General features: G+C 49.6%; 1 protein-coding gene across 1 annotated transcript; it reads right to left on the reverse strand.

The window, feature by feature from the left end:
- Positions 1 to 886: 886 nt before the first annotated feature.
- Positions 887 to 25,795, reverse strand: LOC109553934 (anthrax toxin receptor-like). Its single transcript, XM_019954265.2, has 10 exons — positions 25,155 to 25,795; positions 17,581 to 17,652; positions 16,044 to 16,115; positions 13,228 to 13,309; positions 13,089 to 13,122; positions 12,131 to 12,210; positions 11,984 to 12,052; positions 11,577 to 11,654; positions 11,415 to 11,475; positions 887 to 4,232 (listed from the first exon to the last, which is right to left on the reverse strand). The coding sequence occupies exons 1-10, from the start codon at positions 25,409 to 25,411 to the stop codon at positions 4,129 to 4,131; spliced, it is 909 nt and encodes a 302-aa protein (XP_019809824.2). The 5' UTR covers positions 25,412 to 25,795; the 3' UTR covers positions 887 to 4,128.
- Between the last annotated feature and the right edge of the window lie 202 nt (positions 25,796 to 25,997).

Consider the following 25,997-nt stretch of genomic DNA (forward strand, 5'->3'; position numbering starts at 1 on the left):
AACCAGAGTTGTGGGGATAGCTCCCTGATAAAGAACTCAGGCACCAAACTGGCTGGCCCTTTCCCAATGATGTTGTTCCCCTGTCCCGCATCCCTGGTTGTCTCTTCCTCCCAAGCAGATTCTCTTGCAACCCAACATTCACTCACACAGTCCCTGCTGGTAATTTTCAGGCTTCGCTCACTCCAGGTATTTTCCCTGTTCAGAGAGTAATCAACGATGACCACCCTAAAGCATAGAAGAGGGCAAATGCTGACAAGGTGACAACTGACAGTTCTTGCACTTGTCTCAATCTGTTTCCCCAGATGTCTTTATTGTAATGACGTCAAACATCAGGCGTTTGGAGCTTCCAGGGAGCAGGAAGCACGGGCAAGGAAAGCTGATGCCCAGACAACATGCGACTGACCTCTGAAATGAAGGCAGACCAGGCAGTGAGGAGCCCTGCATGGGGTTAGATACCCTCATGACCACGGACTAAGTGACTAAGGATGGCTGTATGTGTCACCATCCCAACTCTGTATGTACACAGCATGTTGGCTTCGTCTGGAAAAGCTTCCTGGAGTAAAGGTACCATCCCTGGGACACACCGTCTCCCACATCCTGCCCTCCTCAGCAGAGCCTGGGACACAGCCCACAGCGGATCTCTGAACACCTCAGGGGATTATCAACCAGGACAGGGGTGGAGGATGCCTGAGCCGTCTTGGAGACAGACATGTGCTGCCCTCAGTAAATGGGGCATCCCACACTCCGGACTCCTCATGGCAGGGAAACCTGCCCAAAGGGCCCCAGATCATAAACACTTACTTTCCAGCCTCAAGAAAAACATGTCCTATGCAGACTAGTTTTTCTCCAGTCACTGAGTCAGGTGGTTTAGCTAAAAGACAATCATATGAAGAGTGTCAATGGACTTGTCCATCCATCCACCCCTCCCCTTCTGCCTGCCCTTGGTAAGCAGAGCCACCGCTCCGGCAGAAGCAGCTTCTCTTCTCTGCCTTCTTCTGACACCCTACCATGCACCAGGTGCGGTGCAGGGGCTCAGGTGTTTCATGGGAACAAGGTGGGCAGAAGCTTGCTCTTAAGGGCCTGACATTTGTGGGACTCAACATGGAGACAGACAATAAAGTAACAAACAACAAAATGAATGCCAGGGAGAAAAGCACCATGATGTCCATAAGCAAGGGAAGGAATAGGGAAGGGAGTGGAAGGAATAACTGCTTAGTCTTTTAGAGACACAATTTCTCCTTAAGAGAAAATGAAATATTTACACAGAACATGATGGGGGATATCTGGGATTTGCTTTATAATAATCAATGGTGAAAATATAAGCAAACCAGATTGGCCAGCGTTGATAATTATTGAAAGCAGGTAAGGCTGCTTCAAGGGCTCTATACAATTTTTGCCACTTTTGTATGTTACTGAGAATTCTCATTAAAGATAAGGTCTCTGAGGCAATGTTCCTGGAGCTGAAACCAGATGAGGGGAAAGGCAAGGGAAGTGCTGAGGAAGAGTGCCAGGCTGTGGGCACCTGTGCCATGGCCTGTGGCACAGTCAGCTGAACTTGTTGACGGAAAGAGATGAGTGGTGGGGGACTCGTGGACCCTGGGAAGGGGTGTGGGCTTTATTCTAAGTACAGTGAGTGTGTTGAGGGGCTGTCCAAGTCCAGATGAGTTTGGACACAGAGGCAGAAGGCCCTGTAGGTGGCCTGGATGTGGGATGAGAACAAATGGAAGTCACGGATGACACGCAGGTTAGTGAGCAGAGCGTCTGGGTGGGTGGTGGTGCTGTCTGTGCACACAGGGAAGCCCCTGTGTCCGGGCTTGTTCTATAATGTTGTGGGGGTTGGCAGATGGCCCTCAGGAGCCCCCGCCAGTGCACGGTGAGTGGCTGTGGAGCCTTCCCTCTCCTGAACCCTAACTATTCTCACCCCCTGACTGTCTGCACTTCCCTTCCCAGTGACCAGCTTTTGGCCATAATTCAGTTCTCACATTAGCGACGAAGTTCTGAACTGTTTTCCCCTTCATTGGTACTGATATTAAAAAACTAATCACTAAGTTTATTTAGGGGGAAGGATTTGTGTCTGAGGGGTAGAATGGCTGAGATTAGGGTGAAAAAAAATCACAAGAAAATGTAATATAATCTCCACAGTGTTCACACAGCAGGGAGAGTGAGGTAATGGCAGCCACCTCATATACCGAGGGTCACAAGAACAGCATGTTTAAAGATTTCTTAATATGTGAAATCATGACACACTTAAGATAGACAATATAAAGCATACAGAAATGTTGGTTTTAAAATTAATCTTTGTTATGCTTTTCTGTGTTTACTAAAAAGTTTTCCCAGATGTTTTAATCAGAGTAAACTATAATGAGAGACTACCAAATGAATCCTCATTGCACTCATGGCAATCCTCAGGGCTCATGGCAATAAATACTGCTGATCCACCACTCTGGTCAGCCTCCAGCCACATCCACCATGGTGGTCAGCAGAGAGCCCAGCAGGAATAAGCTCTCCCATGTGAGATCTCTGTGCTGGTCCACTTCAGAGAGAAACTGAGGACACCACGAGTGAGAAAACAGTAATAGAAGTGTCTGAGAACATTTATTGGATGATAGGTTGTTCCCAACCTTTTTCAAGAACTCTCATCAGCAAGGCCAAAGGCCCAGACTAGGTGGTCAGATCACTGCTTTCCAGCTCTTACTGCATCAGCTACATACAATTAGGTCTCATTTGAGAATTAACTGAGATCGTGCATATAAGCCACTTAGCACATAACCTGATGCAGCAGGTGCTCAATAAACATACTTTCTCCATACAAATGATTTACGGTAGGAACCACTCCTGAGAAAGTACAGACCAAGGGAAATCTAACCCCCAAGGCCATTTATACCCTGTGTGGTGTGAGAGTGTGGAAATGGCAGAGCCCTGCCTGTTCTATGCACCCATGTAAGGAGACATGGTCCAGAAGTGTCCTGGTGGAGAGGACTCGCTCTGGGTTTATCAGATGACCCTGGAATGAGGAGTCAGAGAACATAATATAATCATATCCAATCAACGTATCAGGGGGCTGGCTGGGAGAGTTAAGGAGGAAGAGGAAGTCCACCTGTCTCCAGGCACTCTCTGGGGGAGGTCAGACCTGCCTCAGTGATGAGGGCACATCTCCTGCCCCCACTGTGGGCTTTCTCAGGCTGCTCCCCCATTGTGGAGGATATTTGTGCCTGAATATTTCCAAATAGTAGCCTTATGTATATGGTAGGGCTTAGTTCAAAGAAGGCAATGGCACCCCACTCCAGTACTCTTGCCTGGAGAATCCCATGGATGGAGGAGCCTGGTAGGCTGCAGTCCATGGGGTCACTAAGAGTCAGACATGACTGAGCAACTTCACTTTCACTTTTCACTTTCACGCATTGGAGAAGGAAATGGCACCCCACTCCAGTGTTCTTGCCTGGGGAATCCCAGGGATGGCGGAGCCTGGTGGGCTGCCGTCTTTGGGGTCACACAGAGTCGGACACGACTGAAGCGACTTAGCAGCAGCAGCAGCGGCAGGGCTTAGTTAGTGCACCTACTCTACAGACCCCATTTTACAGTACAGATAATAGAGGCTGAGAACAGAACATTCATTAGGTCAAAATCACACATGTAAAAATGGGCCTGAGCCAAGATCCCAGGGCCCAGGCCTGGCTGTTGTCATCCTTTCTCAATCCCGGTGACCCCACTCTCCTGGGAGAGCTCAGTGCACCTTGCACAGACTCAGGGCCCCAGGGCTGCCTCCACTTCTCACCAACAGACTCATAAGATTCAGGTCCTTTCTCTCAAGGGGAGGGAGGGCCAAGGAAATAGTGGGAGAATGTAGCATGAGGGCAGAGCCAGCGCTCCCAGCAGGGCTGAGCCTTTGCAGGGATAAGCCCGGATCCAAGGCTTTCTTGACTTGTTGGGGACTGATCACTCCCCAGCCTGAGATGAAGGGCAAGGGGGCCAGGTTTCCTAGCCACGTCCCTGCCTCTGCTTGTCCCCACTCCTTCTATCCTCAGAGTGTCTAAGTGAATGGTAAGGAAGGCATCTGACGGCTGGGTTGGCTGAGGGAATGCAGTGTGGTGTGGAAAGTTTGTCACTTAGAGGCACCAAGGTAGGGGGTTACTTACTGTAGACTTTGTTTTTGTCCAGTTTATATCTGCAAGTATAGTCACTAATTTTGTCTGGACTCAGGTCAGGTGCATAAAATCCGAGATGGTAGGATTCTGCAAGGGCAACATCCAAATTTCTGTGTTAGGAGTGGTTGAGTCCTGACTTCCTTCCGACTTCGCAATTATTACAGGTCACCCCATAACTGCATTCCCCGGGGACACCCGTAAGGAACCAGGGTCTGAATAACCCATTTGTCCCCTGGGCTCACCTGTTGTCACTGACGGTCCACTCTGAGGCAGCAGGGCTGGGCTTTGAGAACTCAGGGGACCTCTTACTACTTCCCCTGACCCATCAAACTCACTAAAGGCACCCAATGTCATCCCCACCACAGAGGCAAATCCAGTCTCGGGTTTCTGACCCATATGTCCCAGAGTCTTCCCTAGGCATTGCAGGCAGTGCTCTCCACCAGGCCCTCCCTTACACAAAGACAGGAACCAAGATAAAGCAAGCTGAAGATAGATCTGACCCTTGTTTGAGTTGAGCACACAAGGCTGGTGCTTTGTGTAGCACCAGCTACACAAAGGACTTTCTCGCACTTGGGGTTTATTCCTCTTCCCTGTGCTTCTCTGTGCCTATAGCAGGCTAGAGACCCCAGGAGCAAGGCCAGGACCTGGGTGAGGCAAGCAAGGAGGAAAGGACCCTGCACAGGAGAATCCCCCATGGAGGATAAAACCTTGTCTTAGATGTGGTTCTGAAGTATTCAATGACTGCTCTTCCCTTCCCTCTTCCTGACCCTTCATGTTCCTCACACAACGCCCCCAGGGTTCACCAGCACTTCCTTTTGCCAGGGTGAGAGACATTGATATGCTAAAGTGAAGTTCTGGGCCATAGCCTCTCTCTAGGCTGCTGGGAATTTCTGGTCCCGGAGGCAAATACCAGGGGACCCAGAGAAGACGGCTTCCCTGGTGGCTCAGTCAGTAAAAAATCCACCTGCAATGTGGGAGACTGGGATTCAGTCCCTGGGTTGGGAAGATCCTCTGAAGGAGGGCATGGCAACCCACTCCAGGATTCTTGTCCAAAGAATCCCCATAGACAGAGGAGCCTGGAAGGCTACAGTCCATGGTGTTACAAAGAGTTGGATCTGACTAAGAGGCTAAGCACAACAATCTGGGGAGTTGTCCAGGATAACATGCAAGTCTTCTTGCTCTAAGCCCAAGGTCATTAGCCTCCACCTGTGCCTCCTGGACAAAGTTGGTGAATTTCAATCCCATATGCTTCATTTGCCCAAGGTCAGTTAACTCGAGGAGCATTCCTCAGAATTGCCAGCACAGACTTTTATCTGGCAGTCCTGATTCCTCCTGCTTCAGGTATCCCTGCAGTTCCCATCAGATCAGGGCCAAGTTTGCAATTTCTCTGCTTGCAGAAAATATATTCTCAGCCTGTGGGCTGAAGCTGGCTTGATGATAAGTTTTTTTAGGTTTTAAAGGGTTCTCCAAAAATCGCACCCCCTGTTTAAAGTCTGCATACTTTCTTGACACCAAATAAACAAAAATTTTTGAAGAAAGAACAGAGCTGGACCTGGTGCACTGGGACGACCCAGAGGGATGGTACAGGGAGGGAGGAGGGAGGAGGGTTCAGGATGGGGAACACGTGTATACCCGTGGTGGATTCATGTTGATATATGGCAAAACCAATACAATATTGTAAAATTAAAAAAAAAAAAAAAAAAACAGAGCTGGAGGTATTATGTTTCCTATTTTCGGACTATACTCCAAAGCTGCAGTAACCAAAACAGTATGGTACTAATACAGAAAGAGACACATAGGTATAGACAGCCCCAAAGTAAACCCATGCACATATGGTCAGCTGAACTATGACACAAAAGCCGAAGCACCTTCTCTGCTCACCGAGACATGGGAATCTGTATTTGTCCCAGAAAAAGCAGGTGGGACTGTGTCTTACACATACACCTTTGCCAGCACAACTGGGTCCACCTGAGCAGGGCAGCTGCCCCTCAGTATCAAAGCGGATTGTCTGCAATTTACATTTTAGGATTACTTTTTGCAAAGAAGCATAGCTCTAAACGAATAAACTATATTGTAAGTAGACACAGGCAGAGAAAGGAAACCTTAACTGCCAGAATATGGAGAGGTCGGGCTCTAGATGAGGCAAAAATAGACCGTGTAGCCTTCCTGCCAAAAAGACAAGAGGAACCAGAAGTGGGAAAATCCATGCAAGGCACTACCTGCTGTGTTCATTCAAAATGATGTTCTCCACAAGCAAGCATCTACAGTGCGCCTATCAATCTTTATACTTCTTCCTTTAAGTCTCCTGAATCCACGAGGTACACATGATCTACTACTCCCAATTTTACAGAGGGTGAAATTGGAGCTAAGATAGGGCAAGAGGTTCCCCCTACTCTCTGGCAGGTACAGGGCCAGAATCTGAGCTCAAGTACCTAACCCAGCACCCACTCACACCGCCTCTGCTCCTGTCTTGAAATGAAGTGCAAGTTGTTTAGTCGTGTCCAACTTTTTGCAACCCCATGGACTATACAGTCCATGGAATTCTCCAGGCCAGAATACTGGAGTGGGTAGCCGTTCCCTTCTCCTGGGGATCCTCTCAACCCAGGGATTGAACCCAGGTCTCCCGCACTGCAGATGGATTCTTTACCAGCTGAGCCACCAGGGAAGCCCATTCCTGCCTTAATTCTGAACATCTATCACACTCCTCTCCAGGGACACATCCTCCCTGACACTTTGATACGTGGATTTTTCAGCTCGTTGGACTGAGTTGGAACCAGAGAGGAGCTGGCAAGCCCCAGCCTCATGGTAAAGATTGGACTCTGCCTCCTCCTCCATGTGGGTGACAGGAGGGAGGGCAGCAGCCGAGGGCAGGGCCAGCTGACAGCCCAGAGCACAGACCATGCTGCCTCTTCAGTGGCAGTGCGCACTGCCCTCAGCCTGGCGCCCTCCTTCCGCCTTGGGTCTCCTGCTGCCTCCAGCCCTGCTCAGGTGCTGCTTCACCTTCGCAGCAGAGCCCCTCTGCCCCAGGCAGTGCTGCTCTCAAAGGAGGGCTTCTAAACTCTGGCAAGTCTCCAAAGTGGAAGGCAGGGTGATGGTTTCAGGTTTTTGAGCAGAAGAGAGTTCAAAATAAACAAGTTTTCTTTGTCCAGGCAGCAGCCTCTTCTGTTTCCCAACACCCCATATCCTAATTCCTCTCAACAGTTAGCCCCACAGGATGAAAATGAAGTTGCAAGAAGAACTGAAATCAGCGCACAGGGCTTCATTTCCCATGCACGGTGCAGCTGCCCACCAGAGGCAGAAGGACCAACAGCCTGAGGGATACTGATCCTTTGTGGAGGAGAGAGCTTTCTCTCTGGAAGAAAAGTTACACACCAGGTCACCTGGGGCTGCTAGACAGAGTTATGGGAAGGCAGGCTCCCTGAGAAAGCCAGGTGGAGAGGAGCTTGAAGAGGGCATGCAACCTGCACGAGACTGACTAGGGTGCACGGATAGAGGTGACCTGCCTTGGGGAGGCAGATGGCGGAGCCCTACATGCAGCTTGGCACGGCCATTTTGAGACAAGCTGGACACTGCCCACAGTGAGCTGGGTGGCCTCTCAAGGTATCAGTTCTACTTCTGGTCTTGATCCCAGGGATACTCTGACCCAAGAGGGGTAACCATCAGAACAGTCCCTGCAATGTGACTTGTAGTATACTTATTAGGAATGATCTGAATACTGACCAAGGGAGACTAATGAAATACATTGGTCCATTCATGCAGGGAATACTGTGCAGAGGCTGGAAAAACATTATGTACTGCAAGATCCCACTAAAGGAAAAATATCTTCATAAAGTATATTTAGGTAGGAGTTTACATATAAAAGCAGAACTCCTTGTGATTGTTAGCTCAGGAGAAAGTGGGATGGGACAAGGGGGGACCTTATCCTGGAGGAGGGGCAGTCTCTGCCCAGGCTGGCTGCAGGAGTGCCCGTCTGTGACCATCCTTCATGCCTCAGGTCCTCCTGCCCCACAGAGCCTGCCCACCCCCCCTCACAGAGAGTCTCTGGCCAGGATGCAGAGCTGGACACCAGAGGGAAGCCCTGCTCTACACTGGCTCCTACTATGGCCTTTGCTGCCGGGTTCTTGCAGACACTCACTCTGGTCTGGTCACATACAGGAAAACGGGTGACAGGCTGCCGCCTCCAGCCTGCCTTCCAGGGCCAAATCTCAAGCAAACCCAGCAACCCACAGGGTGGGTGAATCCCCAAACCACAGTGGCGAGTGCCCGGGGCCAGATCCTGTGCTCATCCCTGTGAGTCACTGAGGAGAGGTTCTAAAGCAGCAAATTAGACTGTAGAGGAAGAAATCAGGGAGTAGCTGTCTCCAGGGGGTGGGGGAGGGATTGCCTGGGAAGGGAGCTGAGGGGACACTCTAGGTGCAAATGTAATGCTCTGAGTCTTCGTGGGGTTTGGGGTTACATGGGTGCCCTGTGCATTTGTCAGAACTCATCAAATGATACACTTAGGTCTGCTGCATTTCAAAAAGAGAACTCAACCAAAAACAGTTACCAGGTAAAGTTAGGCACAATGAAGGGTTTGGAGGTGAGGTAACCCCATGATAAACGATGATAGAAATGCTGTCAGTCCAGGTAGTGGAGACAGGAGAGTCCACTGTACATCCGTGTTCACTTTGCTTTGCTATAGTTATGAACAATTCCATAATAAAAGGTAGGAAAAAGCGAGGTGAATGATAAAAATTAAAATAGCCATGGACACAGTGAAGCAGAAGTCACAGTACATAAGTGACAAATGACAGAAAAACATCAAAGCTGTGGGAAGCCGCAGCGAGCAGCTGACCAGGAGAGGCTCTGGGACTGAGGCACCAGGAGAGTAACATCTGAAAGGGTGGTAAGCTGAAGCCTGTAAAGCTGTGGGAAGCCGCAGCGAGCAGCTGACCAGGAGAGGCTCTGGGACTGAGGCACCAGGAGAGTAACATCTGAAAGGGTGGTAAGCTGAAGCCTGTAAAGCTGTGGGAAGCCGCAGCGAGCAGCTGACCAGGAGAGGCTCTGGGACTGAGGCACCAGGAGAATAACATCTGAAAGGGTGGTAAGCTGAAGCCTGTAAAGCTGAGGGAGGTTTTTCAGGAAGTTCAGTCCCCTGATCCCACAGCCTCTGCAGCAGGTGAGCTTACAGCAGAGGCTGGTCCTTGGAGAGTCTGATGATCCAGCTGGAGGGCCTCAGCTTCTGTGGTCAGGTGGGAAGGGAAGCGGCCTGCTCAGCCCCTCGTGCCCTGGGCAGAGGAGGGACTGGAGCACAGGCCTGGAGGCAGGCCTGGGGCACAGGCCTGGAGGCAGGCCTGGGGCACAGGCCTGGAGGCAAGGAGGCGGGCAGAGGCCTCTGCTTAGTCTTGGAGTAGAGTCTTAGTCCTGAGAGGCTGAAGAAGTGACCTGCCTCATGCTCACCTCCTCCAGGCTTCCTCACGCCCGGCCTACTGACTTATTCAGAGTGACAGCTTCTGTTTGTTTCAGGCCCAGGTTCCTGCCTTGAGCTTTCCCCCCAGTGACAGCCGTGCTGTGAGATGGCTTTCGACAAGATGCTGGCAGTGGTAACGGTTAGAGCAGTACCACTTGACCTCACTGGCAGAGGGTGTGCAGTGGGCACCTGTCACCCCTGCTGGGCCACCACAGGGCGTGAATGACAACAGGCATCCTCCCCTGGGGTCTGACAGGGCTGTGTGTGTCCTGGGGACATGATCAGAGCATGGAAGCTCAGGCTGTTAGACAGCTGGCAGCAACACCAGAGAAGCAGGGAAAGACCCTGCACGTGTGTGTGTCTCTCCTCACATCTACACTTCGCATTGCAGGTCACAGGGTCAGAGACAGGAGGAGTCAGGGTCAGACGTGACCTACAGTGGGTGCAGCTGAGGACGTTTTCATCCTGGGTGTTCTTTAACCATTTCCTTCCCCAACCTGGGCTCTGCATGAGAGTGGGGGCAGAGCCAGGGGCCAGCTCCTGTTGGTAAGGACCACCAGCTTCCAGATACTGTGCCAGTCACTGTGAATCCCACTGCGTCTACATCTCTTTGCAGATGTGATAGTGGATGTTTGTTATTTAGACTCTGAAGATGAAATTGGAGCTGCCAGATACTCAGCAACTTGCCCTGGTTTTGTACCTGTGGGCAGCAGATCTCGGATATGAGCGCTGCTCTGTGTGACCACAGCCTACTGCACTGTGGTCTTGCAGTTTGGAGCACCGCAACCAGGACCAGTCTCCTGGGTCTGCATCCAGCTGCATCCAGCTGGGAGCCGTTTACCCGTGGGAGCTTGTGCTTATCCACCTGCCTCAACTGTGCAAATTCCAGTGATGTGGATGCTCAGGCTGGCACACACACAGCTCACTCAGAGAGAGGGCTTCTAATAGAAACTTGACTGCACAGGGTCCTTCCCACACCGAGGCAGGGACCCTCCCAGGGGAGAGAGGGTATCCTTGTCAAGTTCGAGACCCCAGAGAGAGGCCATCCTTGTTGAATCACTGGGTATAGTGTTGGCTGTGAGAATTTGTGTGGTTGCCTTTGTCAGACTATGGTCCTCTTATGACTTGAACTTTGTCCAATTCTTTTATTCATCCATTGAAAAAAGTCATATTTTCTTTCTCCATTTTGCTGATGTGGTAAATTACACTGATATTTCAAATACTGAGTCAAACTTGCATTTCTGAGGTGATCCTTAGTTAGTCTTGATGTATTGTCCTTTTCATATATTGTTGGATTACATTTGCCAGTGTTCCATTCAGAGTTTAAAAATAAATTTTCTTATTACTTAAAATACATTTCTTATTAATCTGTGCTTTATTTTTCTTATATCTAAGTAAAACTGTTTAGCTTTGAATTTTAAAAAGGTAATTACACTAATCTTACTAGGGTAATTATTTCCCAACACATGTATGTGAAGTCGTTTGGTGGTATATACCTTCAATTTATACAGAGCTGTATGTCAAGTATATCTCAATAAAACCAGAAGAAAAGGTAATTACACCCAATATCTACATCATAATCCATGGCAGACATGACTCACACACACACTTACTTAAATACTCAACACACAATAACATACCCGACATATTTCTGCAACAACACTCCATGCACACACACAGCACACACCAAGACACCACACACACACACACACACACACAGACTCACACTTACACCAGAGACACACACCTCAGACTCAGGCACATTCACATCACGCACACGCAAATGTCATTTACTCTTGAACAGTGACCCCAGCACGTACCTCCTACACAGGCATAGTAGGTGTCCCCACCCATAACTTGCTTACAGGAATTTCCCACGAGCTGGAAGAGAGTATCATAGGTGGTAGGGTCAGGAAGAGAGACACGCATGAGCATGGTGAGAAGCTACCCCAACCTCCTTCTCACATTTATCCCACACTCACCGATACAATAAAGCCTTCCATGTCATCAGGTTTGGGTAGCTCATATACCTGGGTCTTTGCACCCACAATTTCAAACAACTACAAGGAAGAGAGGATGGCTTGGCAAACACACAAGGGTTGAGAACACAGCATTCTGTCCCGGGAAATAGGCTCTTGCCTGCTGCCATGTTGGACTCTAAGCCTGGCATCTGTCAGTACCCCACCCTCAGGGTGTGGAAAGCTCCTCCACCCACACCTCTGGTGTAGAGTTTACACAACACCTTCTGTTCATCTGAAGTGACTGCCTGTTGTCCAAACACTTGGGCTGGGGTACAGGGACATCCACTGGGTGATACTGGGACAGCTGCCTTTGAAAAATTTCCCCAACTGGGTTCAAGGGCGGCGCCTGGTTACCTGTTCTGAATTACCTGGTTTCTCTGAGAGTTTTTCATACCTATGGCATAAAGTTTGGTCTTAAAATTCTTCAACCTGTTGGACTAATAGAAAAAAAGACTGTGAGTAGAAAATACACAACCAGATGGGACACAAAGTTGGAAATGATGGATGGGACTTACTTCCCGCATAGCAGCCCACACTGTCCATTTGTCCAGTGATCCAGCAGTCAAAGCATAAACCATGCTGGCAGCTTTATTGTCTGCAGAACAAGCAGGGAGTGGCCTGGTCAGCAAGCACCTGCCTCAGGCTGCCAGGCCCACAGTGCAGCGCCCACATCTCCTCCTCCTGAGGAGGGGCCACCCTGACCTGAGTACCCACCACCCAGAGCACCTGGACGGAGAAGGACCCTTAGTCTAGGACTCACGTGACAGATGAGGAGCCGGGCTCAGAGTGCTTCCTAGTGACCCTCACTAGGGGCGGGTGGACAGCCTTTATCCTGAATGGCAACTGCAGCTACTTCGCTGGCAAGGACAAGCCTCTCAGCTGAGCTCAGGGAGGAGCACCCAGACTGACTGCCAGAGGCTTGGGCAGCAGCCCCGCCCAGCTCCCTGCCTTCCCAGCAGCCTGTGCTTCCTTCCTGATGAGGCCGCAGCCCTACAGTCTACATGCCGGTGGTTCTGGGCCGAGCACAGCCTTTCCCACTGTTGGAAACATGGTCACAGGACGAGAGTCAACCACAGGGGAGAGGCTGAAGGGGCAGAGCCAGTGCCGTGGTGGACAGAGTGTGGGCAGGCAGGGGCACCAAGGCCTCTGCTCCCCAAACTGAACTATATTTACTCACTCACTGTCCCTGGAATTTCTCTTTTCTTTTTCATGCAGTCCAACTGTAGGTCAAGCAATGATATCTAGTAAGAACTAGGAATTTAAAGCATGACCCCATGTGGTTCTCAGGAACATCCCTGGGGGAGCTTTTCATCCTCACTGTGGGGAGGAGGGACCTGCAGCACAGAGAGGGCAAGGAGCTCGCGCCAAGAGTCAGCGCCAGGAGCTGGCCGAGGAGGGTGTGCACCAGCCCTCGCTGAGGCCCAGGCCTGGCTCTGTCCCACCTGAGCACAGTGACGTCAGCGGGCAACTTACTAGCAGAGTAAATTTTCGCAATCTCATCACCTGCCTGAAACAAAATAAAGGAAAGTTGGGGGAGGGCAGTGAGATGACCCAATAATTCTTTAAGAACTTGACAAAGCAGAATAAATCCTCTGACCTATAGAGTCCGTACCCTTTTCAATCCATCGTGCAATCTTCTGGTTCCTGAGGGCCTTACCCCCCGAAGTCTTTGAAGACCTTGTTTTAGTTCATTTCTGAAAACGATTCGAAAGGAGAATAGAGGAGGAATGGGTGTTGATGGCTACAAACAGCCCCGGCTGCCCTGGGACCATTCTGCCCTGTGCAGACCTGCCTGGACCTGAGGGGACACAAGCGGCCCTGTCCTCACTCTTCTGCCCATGTATCTGCCACGGACAGCACCAGCCCTACCCCTTCTTCATTCCCAACTCAGGGGTATGGAGGAAGCTGCTTTTCTGTCCCACAAGTAGGACCTGGTTTTCAAAGTGCTCATCCCTGTATCAGGCATCCAGACTTCAGGGGACTCAGCAAGGGCCCTGCCTTAACTATCTGTGTTGAGAGGGGAGCACTCTGGATGTGCACCTGTGGGTCCAGCACCCCCAACATGACTGGCGGTACTGCTGGCACCTAAGGGGTCCCTGGTGAGGGCACATTATCCTCCAACAAGCAAGGCTGCGTTTGGCAAAGTCACTCTGCTGATGATACGCTGCCCTGTCCCCTCCTCTTCAGCCGCAGATCCCTGAGGAGGACTTGGTCCCTCCAAGCCACTTCTCCCTCTGGACCAGCACTAAAGGGAGTAGTCAAGCTTCTCTGTTAGAGTCTAGGGCTCTTGGCCTTCATCTGTTCCTGAAGAAACAGACCATAAGCTGGAAAAGCGACCTGAGGGCTGTCCATGAAAGGGAGAGTAGTGACTCCAGGCTGCCATGACAATGAGATGTCATCCTCTGCTAAAGCAGATTGCAGGGGATGGGACTGGGACACACTGGGGTGGGGGGCGGAGACTTAGGTTCAGGCTTATCCAGTGTGATGGGCTGAGCTGTCACAGCAAGTCTAAGGATTACATGGTCCCTGAAGGCTGGCTTCTCACTGCAGGCAGAGATGCTCAATGTGCAGTGAAATATGAGAGCCCCAGACCTACTCAACCTAGCCCATGAGAAGAGGAGACCTGGGACCCATTGCCAGGGCAAGCCAAAGCAGATCTTACCTAGCTGAGCAGAAACACATGTCCTGGCACTTTCTAGAAGATTTCAGTTTCGTCATTCACACTTCAGAATATGCTGGAACTCTCAGTGCTCACAGCCTCCTGCCCAGGACCCACATCATCAGGCAACGTTCTCACATGAGTGGCTCTCTCTTCTGCTGCCCTTCCAGCTCTTCTCATACCATGACACCAGGCTCCTACTTCCCTCAGCAATCACTCCTGCTCTTAAAGTACCCCACTCATACGACAGGAGCTGCCGAACCTCTTCCCAGTTCTCACCCACCCCCACCAGCATGCCTGAGGCTTCCTAGCCCCGTGCTGTCTGGCTTCTCCAGCACCAGAGCAAGGCCTGTGTGGACGGTGCCCTCTCAGCCTGCTCGCCCCAGTGGATAGGGCTCAGAGAGCACCAGCCCCGGTCCCAGTCCTGCCCCAAATCCTCTGCAGACCCTCTAGAGTCACACTTCTTATCAGGCTCCCTCAGCCACTCTGGACTCACCTTGTACAGCAAGACCCACCCCAGCCCTCTGCCACATCCTCCTAAATGCCTAGGCACTTTTGGAAATGCCCAACCCCAGGCTGAGACCAGCTCCCAGCAAGATTCTGTGGGGTCCTCCTGAGCTGGAAGAATGAGGGTCATGGTTGATGTTGACCTGTTTTCCTAGGTATGTATTCCCCTCCCCATCCAACCCACTCCCCCCCACCCCCCACACACAGGATTTCACTTCTTTTCCTCTCCCTTGAGCTCCATTCCCTCTCCTGAACCCTCTTGTCATGGAAGATTTCTCTCCTTCACTTTCCAGAGAGGACTGTGGAGGCCCTCCATGAGCCTCACTAAACCTCTCTTGGTTCGGGCCTCGAGCCCCACGCCTTGGAAGAGGCAGTTGTCCTCCTCTCCTCCTTGGGCAGCTCTGCCCCCAGAGGTACGTTTCCAGTCCTCACTGGACACCTCTCTGCCACCTGTCTCCATGAACTGACACCATCACACTTCCTCCTTGGAAACCTTGCTGTCCTGTTTAAGCTGCTGCTTGTGGCTTCTCTCCAAGGTCCTGAAAAGGGTGCTGTGCCACAAATCCTGGACCCACTTAGTTCTAAATGACCTTAACCTCTCTTTGGTGTTTCACCCACTGAACTGGGTTCAGCGCATCAGGAGCATCTTTATCTCCCTGTTACTAGAAGCACGTCTTAACACCTCCAGGCTTTTTGGCACACTTAGGATGCTGCTGTGTCATGCTTCCCTCCTACACCCAGTTCTGCCTGGTATTTGGAACCACACGCATGGGCTTCCTTGTCTCAGATCCACCAAGGAACCAAGCTCCCACACAGTGAAGCTCCAGCACTTCATCATGCCCATCCCTGCTGCGTGGTTCTGACTCTGCCTGCCCTCTTCCCCCATGGCCCAGAGCAGAGACTGGCACGCAGGGCAGGTGCCCAACACAGGCCAGGGTTCACAAAGGGCCTGCATCTGCTCCTCCAGGTCCCAGGAGTCCTCACAGTGAGCCAGTTCTGAGAAAGGCGAAGAGGGCTGAGAGGACAGGATGAGTGGAGGGCAGGGCTAGGAGGGGGTTGAGATGATCCAGCAGCACAGGAGTCTGCTGGTGTCAGTACAGCCAGGGGTCAGTGGGAGCCAGGGAATCAGGACTGGGGTCTGAGTGGGCACTCAGGAGAGCCCAGGCTGGCCCAGCCTGCACCCAGGGGAGACCCTCAGCTCCCTGGGCCTCTCTGTGACCCTGCCCACCAGGCCTACCTTGGAGATTTAAAATGACACTTACCTGTCTGAGGTGAGTGGCAGAATGATATTGCTGACTGAGGAGTAGGTGATGAGAGAAATCCTCAGTTTAGGGCTGGGGAGGAAGCAAGGGCTCATAAGAAGCCATGAACACTGGTCAAAATTAATATCAACGAGCAGCCAGAGAGGCAGCGGTGCATGTCAATTTCTGCCCTACCCATCCCAACTCTTTCGCCTTGGTGTGCGTTTCTCTAATCCTGAAAGTTCCAATACTTTCATGACGGGTTCAGAGGCCTGTAAGATGTACGATCTTGCTGAAAGTTGCTAAGATGTCATCTCGGTCCATTTCTATATCCCCCCACCCCAAGCCCCCAAAGTTTCTTTCTCTCTCTCTCAGACACACACACACACACACACACACACACACACACACACGTAAGCACACACAGAAACATGTGCATGCTTCCTGCACGCACAAGAAAGTGGGCACTTATGCACTTGTGCGTGAGGGCCTCTCCACGGACCTCTCCTCTAATGTAAAATTCTTTGGACCTTACCACACTTCCTTCCTCTCTGTCTTCCATGCTTGCCTTTTATCTCAGGGAAATTGTTCTACCTCTCAGCAGCCATTCATGCACACATCCTTCTCTCTTTCCCCCACTGTCTTCTGGTCCATTGACTCATCTTTTCATGAAATTGCTACCTAGCTGGGTTCCCCCTTCTCCTGGTTCAAGTTCCATCTCATTTAATCCATAATTATCAGACTTTTCTCCTGAAGCACAACCTTGATCATGTCAGATCCCTGCCCTAGAATAATCTATAGCTCCCTATTGCTCACAGCAGGTAATCACGAACCTGGCACAACAAGCCTCCCGAACTGCCCTGTTTAGCTTCATCTCTCAGTCGTCCCTTGAGTCAACCCCGCTTTCTAGCCAAACAGACCACTCACTACAGAAGTGGTTTCCGTTACCCTGTCTTTCCTCATCCTTTAAGATCTAGTTCAATATTCCACAGTCTTTAGGAAGCCAAGCTTGCCTTCTTCTTTTTCTAAGAATACTTGCTTTTTCCTTAAAGTTGCAAGTAACTCCTTTGTTCTTATCCTCTGGTCGTTGGCACCCTTTAACTCAGTGTTTAGGTATGTGACTTGCCTGTTTCCTAATCTGTGAGGTCCTTAAGGACAGAGGGTGTCCCCTACACTGTGACCTGATTCCCAGGCAGGAGTCAAGAAAGATGTTGAGCATGTACTTAGTTGCTTGGTCGTGTCCGACTCTTGCAACCCCATGGACTGCAGCCCACCAGGCTCCTCTGTCCATGGGATTCTCCAGGCAAGAATACTGGAGTGGGTTGCCATTTCATTATTCAGGGGATCTTCCCAACCCAGGAAACGAACGCAGGTCTCCTGTATTGCAGGCAGACTCTTTACCGACTGAGCTATTGGGACCTGGTAAGATCAGTGTGACTGGTAATTCTGCCTCAGAACACCACCTAGGGCTCTCTGCTCCTGAAACCGAAGGACTCCCATTTTCACCGACTGTAAAGAGCTGTGTGCTCTGTCTGGCAGAGAAAAACGCCAGCCATACTTGGTAAACCTCTTCAGCAGCCGTTCTGTTAAATCACAAATTTCATTCCAGGTGTTGCCTTCACCGTTTGACCTGAAAACAAAGAAGACCTGATTAGGAGGGATGAGGCGCCTCCTTGCGGTGGGCAGATTGTCTGCCTCTCCAGTTTCCAGCAGAGTCTTTAGCAACCCTTCCCCACCCCGTGTAGCTGAAGGCTGTCATACTCCCTTAGCAACCTCTTTGGGTCACCCTGGTGGTGACTTTCACCAGCGTGAGTGGTGGAGAAGGTGACCAACCTGACTCTTGTTGGGGATGAGACACTTTGGGTGGTAAACCAGGTTGGTTGACACTCAAGGAATAAGGGAGGATACACTGGCTGGAGAAGTCTGAGCAATTCTAATACGTTTGCACTCCTGGTCCCCTAATTTCGACACGACAAGAAGAGCCCTGGCCTCAGGCAGGAGAAGGATGTACTACTTGGATTATTTTATTCTACTACTTTCTTATCGGCCTGCAAAGCTGAGCCACGCTGAACACTGAAGGCCTTTTCTGGGAACATTCATGGGGAGGGCAGCACTAGGTCCAGGATGCTGCTATCCTGGTGCCGTGATGCCACACTGTCAGGGAGAGCTGCAGGGCCTCCCTATCCCCACTTCCAGTTTCTCACTGCCATCGGCTCTGACCAGTTACCTGAATGGAGAATGGGGAGGCTGGAGAGCCTCACAACCTCTTATATGTAGGTGTGAAGAACTTCCACGTGCCCTGCTGGCCTCGCAGTCCCGCACCTCTGCAGGATGTGCTCCAAGTTACGGAGGGCAAATGTGGGTCTCTCTGGCTAATGGTTTTGTCAAGGTTCTGCACATGGTAGTAGAGAAACTGAGGCTGGTGCCTCGTTCTGGGCTCTTCCTCCGTGAATGTTGGCTCAAGTCTTTGATATGGATTGTGAGTCTGAGAAAACCCGCCGGAGCTCCTTCTTTTTACCTGCAGTGATCACCATGCCCATAAACACCCTGAATATCATATTTAAATGTGTAATTCTCATATACCCAAGGGCATCCTGACTCCTCTTGGCTGTATCTAAAGCTGTTAGGAGATGGTGAGTAAACTAAGGATATATAATTCTTTTTTTTTTTTTTTTATGCGAGTTCTCGCGGGGCCTCGGGGGAGCAGCGATGGCCTGAGGCAGAGCGCGGGCAGGGCGGTGTCCCTTCGCCTCCGGCAGCAGCCGCCGCCGCCGCGGTCTCCGGCTCCCGCAGGCCCGGACCGAGCGCTCGCGCCGCCGCCGTCCGCCCTAGAGCTTTCCTGGCCGCCCGCGCTCCGCCTCGCGCCCGCCGACCCGTCTGCTCCGCGCTGGCACCTCGCAGCTCCGCTCTGCTCTGCCGCTCAGGGTATATAATTCTAACAATACTATAGTTATTATTCATGGAGTATGTCACCCCACTCCAGTACTCTTGCCTGGAAAATTGCATGGATGGAGAAGCCTGGTAGGCTGCAGTCCATGGGGCCGCTAAGAGTCGGACACGACTGACTTCGCTTTCACTTTTCACTTTTATGCATTGGAGAAGGAAATGGCAATCCACTCCAGTGTTGTTGCCTGGAGAATCCCAGGGACGGGGGAGCCTGGTGGGCTGCCATCTATGGGGTCACACAGAGTCGGACACGACTGAGGTGACTCAGCAGCAGCAGCATGGAGTATGTACATACCAGACACATTACATGCATGATATCCAATGCTGAACACTTCTATGAAATCATCATTATTTGTATTTTACAGATGAGAAAATGGAACTACTTACAGATCAAGCAACATTTCCATGGATGTGAACCATAAGAACCAGCTGTAAACCCCATGATTTACCCCCTCAACTTAGCAGACCCGGGAGACATGCTGTGTGTGGCAACTGTGGGCGACAAAGCATGAGATGGCCCACCTACCCACAATGCCCACCTACCCACAATGCACACCTACCCACAATGCACACTTTGTCCGGGGAGCTCCTGTACTTTTGGTGCGAGGCAACGCCTTTCCTGACCATGCACACCACATCCTGCTTTCCCTCCCATTACTCCTCTCCACTGAGTGCCCCCTTACTGCAGAGGGTCTTCCAAAGAAGATATAAAGGAAACTCAAGTCTTTAACCCACCCAACTACTCTGCAAAAGGTTTCAGTGTGGGATTATTGTGAACGAAGCGTTAGATTCTAGAATATAAGGGAACACCAGCGTTTATGGCAGTGGAAACCATGACAGGGAGCTCCGGGTCCCTAGGAAGGGGGCACTCTGGAACCGAGTAGCCACATGGGCTTCTGCCAAACAAGTTTCAAGCATCACCAGTGCCCTCCTCTTATACGGGAGTGGAGAGACAAGGACCACCAGCAATTGCAGGATAGCTTTGATACTATGCTTGAGACCAAAACACCCTACGGAGATAACTATGATGGGACATTGGAAGTTGTTGGGGCAGGGTCATGTAGGAGAGCTGACCTCTAAGAAAGCTAAATTTTCTTCCTCCTCTAATAAGAACTCAGTAGAGAAGGTGTAAGCCTCAAAAAGCAGGAAACAGTAGTCAGTACAAGCACAGGACTGGAAATGTGATCGTATTATCAGAAGGAAAATCTGCAAGATTTTTCTTGGAAGTGAGATCCCGTGGCTGCCTCTTGGAAGTGAGATCAAAACTGGTGAGGAAAGGGTTAGGAGCCTCACGACTTTTGCTGTGAACAGTAAGAGTGTTTGATTTAAAATTTGTGTTCAAGTAGTTTCTCCCAAATGTGAAAATAAAATTGCAAACAACAACTTATAGCATGAAGGATGTCATCAACATGGCAGATTCTGAAAATCTAAGCTTTCATTCCCCCAGGGACACACTCAACAACCATACCTATCAGCATCAGCTTTCTAGGAGTCCTAAAAAACAAAAACCAACAATAAAGCAAAGGTGCAGCCAACAAATAGTTCATTTCAAAATGGTAGGAAAGTTCTGCTGCATATTTCGTCACCTTTCTCCCACACCTTCTCTGGCATGGCGACAATTTTGTTTTTGATCACCGGCTTTGTCCCAAGCTGACTTTGATCCAGAGGGCGGAATGTTGACCTTACTTACACATGATTTTGTAAAACTCACCTTACCTGGCTGGTGTCAATTAGGATGTTTAAAATCAGCTGTGGCGGGCATAGGTGAATTTAGAAACAGACCCATATGCGCAGCCCAAGAGAATGCACAGGAAAGTCTTGAGAAGACTTTAAGTTTCCACCTCAGGCTGGTCCCTAGGCTCAGTGGTGGTCTGGCTAAGTGCTAAAGAAATGTCCTAGTAAAGAAACATTCTACAAAGAATGGAAGAGGTGGCTTCTTCCCATCACTCCCATGTCTTTTTACTGTTTTGCAATGATTTCATGTTTGTTTCAGATCCTGGCATTTGGGAAATCTCTGTCAATACACTCAATGAATAAGAGTTACAGGAACAGAAACTCTAGTGATCACATACAACAACAAGGAATATTCTTTGCAAAAGTAGTTTGGAAATGATTCAGAATAAATGGACTATTACATGAGTCTATATTAACAGATGAAAGCAAATACAACCCAGTGAGCTATGGTGAATTCTGCTTTCTAGATGTACCACATTATAGTAATAAAAATCCTAATTTTCAACAAAAATAATCATAAAAAATACGAAGAAACCAGACCACTGTTCATTCAAAGGAAGTAAATAAAATTACAGAAATCATTCCTGAAGATGAATGGCATCAGACTTACTAGAAACTCTGTAAGGCATCAGACTTACTGGAAAAACACTTAAAGTCATCTTAAATATACTCAGACAGTGGGAAAATAAAGAGAAAGAAATAGAGGAAATTGGGATAGTGATACATGAGCAAAATAAATATCATGAAGGACAAATCATTAACAGATCAAGGAGGAATTTTGGAGCAGAAAAGTATAATAATAAATTGAAAAAATCATAATTAGGGTGGTTCAATAAAAAAATTTACTAGGCAGAGAAAGGAACAAGCAAAGCGGAGGACAGGACAATCGCTGCGGTCTAGTGTTAGGAGCATAACGGAAAAGGAACGAATAAACATGGTCAGAGTCTGAGGGACCTGCAGGACACACTTAAGCAGAACGATATACATACTGTGTGCATTAATAAAGCAAAAAGAAAAAGAAACAAACATTATTTGAAGAAATAACATCCAAAAATGTCCAAAATTAGACAAAATATGTGATCCTATAATTCCAAGGATCTTAGGTACAAATGAAATAAACTAAAGAGACTCGCATCAAGATACATTATAATCATACTGTTGAAGAGAAAGACTAAGACTCCGGAGCTCCGATTCTGGATCTGTGTATTCTATATTGAGGCTTCGGTAGGTCATTCATCCCCAGGCCTTGAGCAGCCTCCTGGCCTCATGCGTAAAATGGAGATAATGATATTTACTCACATTATGAAGAAGACATGGTGAAGAAACTGCTTTCCTCTCCTACCCCTATCTCCAACCTAGCAATGCACCTGGCTCCCCCAGCCGCTGACCATCCACACTCTCTGGAATCCTGGAGTCTCTGATTTCAAAATAGCTCCATAATCTTTCCACTCATCACTGCCACCCATATCTACTGGTCCACGCTACCATCATCTCCTCCCTGGATTCCTGCACCAGACCCCTCACTTAGAAGGCTCTATTCTTGTGCCCTTCATCTGTGACTCTTTTAAACATGATCCAATCACACACCTACTCTGTTCAAAAGTCATCCAAGTATTCTCAGTCTGTCACTATAGTCTTTCCTGGGTACCTCTTTAGAACAGTCCCTCCCTCAAAACTTCTCATCCTCCTGTCCTGATTTTCCCCCTGGTGTTTATCCCCATCTAATACCCTACTTCCTCTTTGATTTATGTCTTGCCTCCTAAAACGAAAGCTCTAAGAGGAAAAGGACTTTTCAAGTTCTGTTGTGTTTGCTGCCTTATCTCCATTGCCCAAAACAGTGAGTGGTGTATAGAAGTTTTCCAGTAATTATTTCAGTGAGGGGATGAGCAAGGGGACAAGGGAGTGAATAAGACTGCTCACCAATGGATGAAAGAGCCAGACAATTCTGGGAGTGTCACCCACAGAAGTGGGCCTTAGGAAGCATCACTATGAACAAAGCTAGTGGAGGTGATGGGATTCCAGTTGAGCTCTTTCAAATCCTGAAAGAGGATGCTGTGAAAGTGCTGCACTCAATATGCCAGCAAATTTGGAAAACTCAGCAGTGGCCACAGGACTGGAAAAGGTCAGTTTTCATTCCAATCCCAAAGAAAGGCAATGCCAAAGAATGCTCAAACTACCGCACAATCGCACTCATCTCACACACTAGCAAAGTAATGCTCAAAATTCTCCAAGCCAGGCTTCAGCAATATATGAACCATGAGCTTCCAGATGTTCAAGCTGGATTTACAAAAGGCAGAGGAACCAGAGATCAAATTGCCAGCATCTGCTGGATCATCCAAAAAGCAAGAGAGTTCCAGAAAAACATCTATTTCTGCTTTATTGACTCTGCCAAAGCCTTTGACTGTGTGGATCACAATCAACTGTGGAAAATTCCTCAAGAGATGGGAATACCAGACCACCTGATCTGCCTCTTGAGAAACTTATATGCAGGTCAGGAAGCAACAGTTAGAACTGGACATGGAACAGACTGGTTCCAAATAGGAAAAGGAGTACATCAAGGCTGTATATTGTCACCCTGCTTATTTAACTTCTATGCAGAGTACATCATGAGAAATGCTGGGCTGGAAGAAGCACAAGCTGGAATCAAGATTGCCGGGAGAAATATCAATACCCTCAGATATGCAGATGACACAACCATTATGGCAGAAAGTGAAGAGGAACTAAAAAGCCTCTTGATGAAAGTGAAAGAGGAGAGTGAAAAAGTTGGCTTAAAATTCAACATTCAGAAAACTAAGATCATGGCATCTGGTCCCATCACTTCATGGGAAATAGATGGGGAAACAGTGGAAACAGTGTCAGATTTATTTTTGGGGGCTCCAAAATCACTGCAGATGGTGACTGCAGCCATGAAATTAAAAGACACTTACTCCTTGGAAGGAAAGTTATGACCAACCTAGATAGCATATTCAAAAGCAGAGACATTATTTGCCAACAAAGGTCCATCTAGTCAAGGCTATGGTTTCTCCAGTAGTCACGTATGGATGTGAGACTTGGACTGTGAAGAAAGCTGAGTGCTGAAGAATTGATGCTTTTGAAGTGTGGTGTTGGAGAAGACTCTTGAGAGTCCCTTGGACTGCAAGGAGATCCAACCAGTCCATCTGAAGGAGATCAGCCCTGGGATTTCTTTGGAAGGAATGATGCTAAAGCTGAAACTCCAGTACTTTGGCCACCTCATGCGAAGAGTTGACTCATTGGAAAAGACTCTGATGCTGGGAGGGATTGGGGGCAGGAGGAGAATGGGACGACAAAGGATGAGATAGCTGGATGGCATCACCAACTAGATGGACATGAGTTTGAGTGAACTCTGGGAGTTGGTGATGGACAGGGAGGCCTGGCGTGCTGCAATTCATGGGGTCGCAAAGAGTCGGACACGACTGAGCGACTGAACTGAACTGAACTGAGGCTTATTCTTCTTACCGTAATGGCCTGAGGCTGGGGAATGGGTATGTAGGTCCCTTTCTTGGACAGCCTCTTTTCCTCCACCCATTTGCAGAATCCAGCAGGATTTGGTCCTGGCACCTCCACCAGCCTCTGTCATACCTCATCCAACCTCTAGGAGTCCATTTCCCTTTTCCAAGAGATTGCATAGGCAAATACATTCCCACTATGTCTCCCAGGATTGTCTTGAGGATGATAGATGCCAGTGATGAGCCTTGGAAACTGTAAAAATGTTTCAGTGCTACTGAGAGTCAAGCCATTGTTACTACTAAATAAGTAAAGTTTATCCTCCGTCTCACAGAGGAGTTGAAAATAGAACCAAGGCAATCTCTCCAGCCTGAGGATTCACCTCGCCCTTTCCTTTGAGGGTCAGAAGGTACCTAATGCACAGCTCAGGTTTCCCAGGGCCACAGGTAGACAAACCAAACTGTTCTTAAAGTGACACAAATTAAAACGTGGTTCTCCAAGCTTTCGAAGAAAGCAGCAAAACAGTTACAACCAGCAAAGCAAAGGACTTTCCAAGCAGAAACACTACAAGAGTGCCTAACAGAGGACACAGCAATCTCTCTGGAAAGAAAACAAAATCAAAACGCACTGTGAGCTTCCCACAGCTGCTGAGAAGGCGGGGCCTAGCAATCACCTGCCACTCCAGGTGTTTAAGGTCATGCACGTGCATCGCAGATCCTGGCCGAGCTGAAGAAAGAGAGACTGGGAAACCTTATGGTGCCCTTTTTCCTTCCAGAAGTAGATATCGCAGGAAATAGATGCCTGGGGCTTTCTTTTTGTCTAGGAACAAGGAGGCCATAGAGGTCTATTCCTTGGGTCTGACCAAGACCGTCCTCACCTCCTCTCTCACAGAGCCAGGGGACCCCTTGAACCCCTTCTTCCCGTCAGTGACCTTGGTGACAGAGGCTCCTTGAGAAGCACAGGGGGCCAGACGGGAGGGCTACTCACGCATCCAAGACTAAATAGAAGTCAAAAGCACCATCACAGTCATGCAACTTGCTCGCCTTGCTCCTGATGCTCCTGTGGAGGCTTCCCCAGCCTGGGCTGAGGTAGCGGTGAATGGTTTTCCAGCCAAAGTCAAGGTGGCGGAAATTTCTCCAGTTCAGGACATCGTGCTGGAAGCTCCCTGCACTCAGCAGTGGAGGGAGCAGCAACAGCAACAGGAAGAGCCCGGGGCCGGGTATCCAGGGCCCACTGCTCTCCATTTACCTGGCCATACATACGGCCCTGTTGGACCCTGGCCACTCCAGGCTCCCTCAGGCCACAGCCCCCACGACCTCCGCTGCCCAGGGGCCTCCACCCCTCTAGCCCTCTAACCGCGGTGCAAAATGAGCCGCCCCTGGTACCTCCCCCGAGGGGGAAGAGGCAAAGATGGTTGGCTTTGGGCCCTTCCCCCACCCCAAGGAAGCAGAATTCCTTGTGATGACCCTTATAATGGATGGGAAGGTTGGCATAGTGACTTTATGACCTGCGGTTCTACTCAATGTCCTGCCTGTGGACAACCCTGGGGGGAGGCAGGGGATGTTTGGAGGGGCAGTAGGGTGAGACCTCTGTCCCTCATCCTTCTCAGGGGGCCATTAAAATCCTGGAGAAATCCTACCTTTTTGTCAACTGAAAGAGAGCAGCTGAGATGGCTTAGATGAGGATATCACTGATGGGAGGAAGTCTGGAAAGTGGAAGTGTAGAGAGTTTCAGTGATCATTCTTGTGACTCCATGGATGGAAGGATCTAGAAGGGGAAGAAGGTCCTGCAAGGATGTCAAAGTACCTTGTGAATGAGGGGCATGCCAGT

This window comes from Bos indicus, chromosome 28 (genome assembly GCF_029378745.1).
Source record: "Bos indicus isolate NIAB-ARS_2022 breed Sahiwal x Tharparkar chromosome 28, NIAB-ARS_B.indTharparkar_mat_pri_1.0, whole genome shotgun sequence".
Taxonomy (NCBI): Eukaryota; Metazoa; Chordata; class Mammalia; order Artiodactyla; family Bovidae; genus Bos; species Bos indicus.

What these genes read in the sequence shown, in the direction of transcription:
- LOC109553934 (XM_019954265.2), bottom strand. Translation starts at nt 25,411, where the DNA reads ATGGAGAGCAGTGGGCCCTGGATACCCGGCCCCGGGCTCTTCCTGTTG. An exon ending in CTGCCACTCACCTCAGACAG is followed by an intron (nt 13,310 to 16,043) that starts GTAAGTGTCATT and finishes AATCGTTTTCAG; the next exon opens with AAATGAACTAAAACAAGGTC. An exon ending in CTACTATGCCTGTGTAGGAG is followed by an intron (nt 4,233 to 11,414) that starts GTACGTGCTGGG and finishes TTGCCCTTGCAG; the next exon opens with AATCCTACCATCTCGGATTT.